This window comes from Ascaphus truei, chromosome 13, assembly GCF_040206685.1.
Source record: "Ascaphus truei isolate aAscTru1 chromosome 13, aAscTru1.hap1, whole genome shotgun sequence".
Lineage (NCBI taxonomy): Eukaryota > Metazoa > Chordata > Amphibia > Anura > Ascaphidae > Ascaphus > Ascaphus truei.
This window is the reverse complement of record NC_134495.1, coordinates 9,489,077-9,495,076: the sequence shown is the minus strand read 5'-3', so window position 1 is coordinate 9,495,076 and position 6,000 is coordinate 9,489,077. Positions and strand designations below refer to the sequence as shown.

The following is a 6,000-nucleotide window of genomic DNA, read 5'->3' as shown; positions in this document are numbered from 1 at the left end:
GGCGCTGGTCTCGGTTCTGCCTGTCGGGGGTTCTGCTGTCGGGGTAGGATACACTCGGGCCTGGCTGTTGATTTGCATTCCCTGCTGTTTAGTTTTTTTTTTTTTTTTTTGTCAAAATATTTAAAACCATGCTAAAGAAAATAACACGTTATCTTATCACCTTGCCCAGGGCAGGAGTCGTTTTGTTTTTAATGAAAGGCTGAATGGTTCTGGCACTGCGATGAGTCGCCTGTTTTGATCCGTCTGAGACCATTATGTGAATTTCAGAGAAAAAAAAATTATTGAGAATAAAAATTAAAAAAATCTGCCAATTTTTTTTTTTTTTTTGTACCATCTTGTCCATAAATAGGAACAAATAAAATGTGAATTCCGGGTCCGGAATTTAAAGAAACAAATTTGATGTCATTGAATTCTTGTAGTGTATTAATAACGGGACGTGTTGCATGGGAAGTGTGTCCGTCAGTGAGAAAACAGTGTCTTGCACAAGGGGAAACGGCGTTACTTACATGGAGGAAACCTACACTTTCAGGGCAGTGCCCAGCTGGTGGTTTGGAATAGGGTATTCCTGAAGATATAGGTCACGGGTTACAGCGGCACTCTAAGCTTCACAGTAGATGAAAACAATTATTAAAATACTGTTTAATAGCACAAGTTGAATAATGATTAAAACCATACTGCGTGCCAAGAAAACACAAAGCCTGGTACTAGCGATAGTCAGTATATATAATATATATTTGAATTGGCAGAGGGTATTTAAGTATTGATGTTGCAGCCAGAAGATAAAATGTCAATATATTAGGAGTATAACTGGTATGCAAATCAGAGCCTTATCATTACGGGAACTTCATTTACGTTCTGCTGTTGCATATATCCATAGATCTAAGAAAAACTTCAAGGTCACCGCGGATCAAAAGATTGCACTGCTGATATCTATAGATCTGCTTCAAAAAATATTGTGTAACAGTCTGGTAGCAACACACACTAGTGTTGTGCGATAGTAACTGATTTTGCATCAATGTTGAAATTACCATACAGAAAATGGGCTTCGTGGCATTATAATAATGCCGAGCGATTGCAACAACGTTGCGATATAGCCACGGCGAGATACTCTGTGTTGGATTGGAGGATTCCCGGTTACTAGCTAAACCCGTGTGAATGGGTAAAGGAGGAGAAAGACAAAGCGTAGATGGAAAAACGGTCTCTATTCAGAACACTCTAATTGTTTGGGAAGCAGCCTCATGACGCGAAATGTATGTCGGTCTGAGGCGTCACACGCCACCCGGTCACGTGTTGGCCAGCACGGAGTTCTGCCTTCAACACGAACGGCAGCGCCATTACTCCCACTTTTGGATCTTATTATTAAATTACCTTTGTGTCCATCCGCCAAACATTTAGAGTGGAGTTCTGAATCGGGACTATGCTTTGGCTGCCTCCTCCTTTACCTATTCACACGGGTTTAGCTAGCAACCAGTAATCCTCCAATCTAACACAGAGTATCTCGCCGTGGATATATTGCAACGTTGTTGCAATCACTCGGCATTATTGTAATTCACTAAGCCCATTTTCTGTATGGTAATTGAAACATTGATGCAAAATCAGTTACTATCGCACAACACTAGTGTGATTTTACCAGACTATCTGGGAAGTTATTGCATCTCTGTTACACAATATTTGTTTAAGCAGATATATGCAACAGCAGTAAATGAAGTTCCCTTAATGATGGGGCTCTGATTGCATACCAGTTCTTATACTCCTAATATATTGACATTTTGCGGACTAACTGCAATACTTAAAGCAGCCGTCCAAGCTGCCGGTTTCATTGAAATTGTATTCCCCCCCCCTATAATATATGCATCAATACAATCCACACTAAGTAATTGGCTAAGTTGCTGATCGATCTGTTCTCCTGTGATCGATCGGCGAAGATTCTGCTTGGGGGGTTCCCTAAATGGCTGTCGGCAGAAGAGGACTAAAGATGCAAAGGTCTGTGGGGAAGATCATGTGACCAGGCAGTCACTAGATAGAATTGGTGCACTGCTAGAGAGAGCGCCTGGCTCAAAAAGGGGTGTGCCAGAGCCTGTTTCAGAAGAGGAAGGGGATGTGACTTTGTAAATGGTTGCTACAGAAACCAAAAATGCTTGTTACATTATAATACATTAAAAATGTAATTCAGAGTTGTTTGAGAAAATAATTGTAGCATTTTTTTGTAGTACAGAACTGATTTAGTAAAAACAAACAAAACGTAGGATTTTGCTTGGTCTGCAGACTTAAATACACGTGTATATATACACACACACACTCTATTGGATGTGCAAATTAGATTGCAATTGTATATGAATATAGGTGTCTAAATATGCTGCCACAGTGTGATAGGTTTACACATGAACCCACAAATGCATATTGAAAAATGTCCAGAGGGTGCAATTTTAGACTAAGATTTTTACAAATTATCCCTGTGGGAGAAAACAATTGGATGGGATATAGGTAGAAGTATGCAGTCCTGATGGTGATTCTGAAATAGAAAAAACCCAACATAGTGAAGTATTGTAAGATATATTGTATCACTCAATGGTAGAATCTTATCAAATATATCTTACAATACTTCACTATGTTGGCTTTTTTCTATTTCAGAAACACATTCAGGACTTCATACTTCTACGTGTGTGTGTGTGCGCGTTCGTTCGCGTGTGTGTGCGTTCGTTAGCGCGTGTGTGTTCGTTCGTGTGTGTGACAGAGAGAGAGAGATCGACAGAGAGAGAGAGAGAGAGATCGACAGAGAGAGAGATTGACAGAGAGAGAGAGATTGACAGAGAGAGATTGACAGAGAGAGAGATCAGGGGGAACAGCAGGCACTCCGTACGATGGTAAAATGTCCAGGTGCACGTCTCATACAGAAATAGTGTAGCAATACGATACCAGAACCATATCTTGAATACACTTTTTGAACCACTTACAACACAGTGTGCTGTCTTTAGATGTCCATTACCCTGGTTCTGGTATTGGATTGATATATATATCAATCAATCAATCACAAGTACCAGGTTTTTATTATTTCTCTTGTCGATACTATGGTTTAATTTGTGTTATTAAAGCGTAGTTTGATCATTGTTTACCTCTTCTGCGCGGCTTCGAGTGCAGCTGTAGCAGTTACCTTTACCATGTATCCGAATCCTGTGCGTTACCTGTTGCAGGCGGGGAACTGGCTGTGAGGGGAGCGGTCCTGTTGTGGAGCAGGTTTGTGTTCAACCAGAGGTCGGTACATACAGAACAGGAAAAAAAGTCTTAGAAATATTTTATTCCAGAGGTTTTACAATAAAAAGTAGGAGCATAGTTTTTACTAAAATATGGCATTCTCTTTATATATCTGTACATATAAAACAATTGTATGCAATATTGTTCAGTATAAAGTCGCTGCTGTGTACACGGAGCATCTCTCCGTACGTGAGCGGCAATGAACAGGGGAGAGGTTTCTCTGTGCTGTGCCCGGAAGACCAGAGGTTGGGAGTCTGTTCCCTTCGACGAGAGCAGCTGAGGACTTCGCATCAATGTCTGCTGCTTACATTCACCGAAGTGAGTAATACGCTGCGACGCGGATACAAACGGGGGAGCGAATACTGCAATGTGTGTGTGATGGATAGAAGGTTCTGAACAACGCGGCTGGTTCTCAGGTAGTGTGATATATACAGTACATGTGTTCCTGGCTCTGAATGCATTTAAAATCAGTTGAAGGAATGCGGATACCCCAAGTTTTGTGTGTGTGGAGAACGGAATACTTTCCCCTTAAATTGGGGGCTCAACTCCAGTTCTCAAAACCCACCAACAGGTCAGGTTTTCAGGATATCCCTGCTTCAGCACCGGTGGCTCTGTCTTTGAGCCCCAACCGGTCAGGTTCTCGGGATATCCCTGCTTCAGCACAGGTGGTGCTATCTTTGACTGAACCGCTGATCTAGGGACCTGATCATCGCTGGGTGAGAGGCGTCTGCAGACCATCGCTGGGTGAGAGGCGTCTGCAGACCATCGCTGGGTGAGAGGCGTCTGCAGACCATCGCTGGGTGAGAGGCGTCTGCAGACCATCGCTGGGTGAGAGGCGTCTGCAGACCATCGCTGGGTGAGAGGCGTCTGCAGACCATCGCTGGGTGAGAGGTGTCTGCAGACCATCGCTGGGCGAGAGGTGTCTGCAGACCATCGCTGGCTGAGGATGTCTGCTAAAGGTCCCTCTGCTTGTCTTTGGATTTCAGGAGTCGGTCGGTGTATTAGTTACAAACCGAGGTCACTTTTACCGTTAGTTTTCTGGTGAATGTGCCTGTTGATGTTAATTTCTTTTGTGTACAATTCTCAATCACAAATGGAATAGTTCTTGGTAATGATGCGTGATACCTGTAGTAACGTTGTTACTTCCATAGCCGTTTTAGTGTTCATTTTTTTTAACATTTTGTTTTTTTTAGAAATGAGAAGAGGTGCTTCCCTTCTGCGCCCATCGCCGCCTCTCCTGGCTGCTCCGCACGGCTCCGAGGGGGAACCTTGCCACAGTGCTTGAGTGGCCGTGGGAGAAAGAATATGCCGGCTGGTCCCAGTCCTTCTGATGTTTGTCCATCAATTGCTGGTCAATGACTCTGTGCATGTCATCCTGTTTCCAAAACAAACATTACAGTCATGGACACGAACTCGCAGCGCGCGGTGGGACATGCGTGGACGTGAGTAAAGCTTTGCATGAGCAAACGGAACGTGGGAAAATAAAAACACATCTCAGACCCACTGTGTATTAAATTTATACAAGAAGGGTCACAGCACAAAATTATATTATATTATAGTGCGAATTATATATATATATATATATATATATATATATATATATATATATATATATATATATATATACAGTGTTCGACAAACCTATACATTTGCTCGCCCCGGGCGAGTGGATTTAACCCCCGGGCGAACGTTTGGTACTAGGTGGCGAGTAGATTTTTTTGTGTGGCGAGTAGATTTTTTGGTGATTTGTCAACCACTGTGTGTGTGTGTGTGTGTGTGTGTGTGTGTGTGTGTGTGTGTGTGTGTGTGTGTGTGTATATATATATATATATATATATATATATATATATATATATATATATATATATATATATATATATATATAATATACAGCATACGAACCAATCCAAGGACCAGTAAAGAGACAGCAAACTGCACAGGGTTAATCCAAAAAAAAACTGTATTCAAAACACGACCGATACGTGGGCTTACGTGTGTCTATGTTTTGAATACAGGTTTTTTTTGGATTAACCCTGTGCAGTTTGCTGTCTCTTTACTGGTCCTTGGATTGGTTCGTATGCTGTGTGTTTCTCTATGGGACTAGCATCTGCTTTTTTGCTTCATTACAGTGTGCTGACTGGCCTCTTGTGTATTATATATATATATATATATATATATATATATATATATATATATATATATATACCCTATTTCCTCAATTCTAAGACGCACCTTTTTTCTGATTTTCATATGTCTCAAATCGCGGTGCGTCTTAGAATCGATGTATTATTTTTTTTTATAATAAAACAAAGTGTCTACAGTACTAACCCCATCTTTTCACTCACCACGTTTCAGTAGAGGTCCCATGTCAGCAGAGGATAAAGCGGGGGGCGGGAGTGTGCCGGGTTCGTGGCGGGAGTACGGCAGGAAAGGTCCCAAGTCTGCAGGTGAATGAAGATAAGAAGAAGATGGCGGGCGGATGTGCGGTGGGGGCAGCAGGAGATCCTAATAGCAGGAGAGCTGAGCAGGAGTAGAGTGGCGTAGGGGAACGGCTTGGGAGGTGCGCACTGTAACCGGAAGTCAGACACCGGTCAACTTCTGGTGTAACTGTGTGCACCTCCCAAGCCGTTCCCCTACGCCACTCTGCTCCTGCTCAGCTCTCCTGCTATTATGATGTCCTGCCACCACAACACGCCCGCCCTCCGTCTTCTTATCTTCATTCACCTGCAGACTTGGGACCTGTCCTGC

General features: G+C 42.6%; 1 protein-coding gene across 3 annotated transcripts in view; it reads right to left on the bottom strand.

Moving 5' to 3' along the window:
• Positions 1-3,280: 3,280 nt before the first annotated feature.
• The window catches only part of BICDL1 (BICD family like cargo adaptor 1), a 46,890-nt gene continuing 44,170 nt past the window's right edge, over positions 3,281-6,000 (bottom strand). For 2 of the 3 annotated variants that reach the window (XM_075568393.1, XM_075568392.1), the window contains one exon: positions 3,281-4,627. In XM_075568393.1, coding sequence (XP_075424508.1) covers positions 4,442-4,627 — 186 coding nt within the window. In that variant the 3' untranslated portion in view covers positions 3,281-4,441. The remainder of the gene's footprint in view (positions 4,628-6,000) is intronic. The other variant, XR_012787722.1, reaches the window with a different exon arrangement.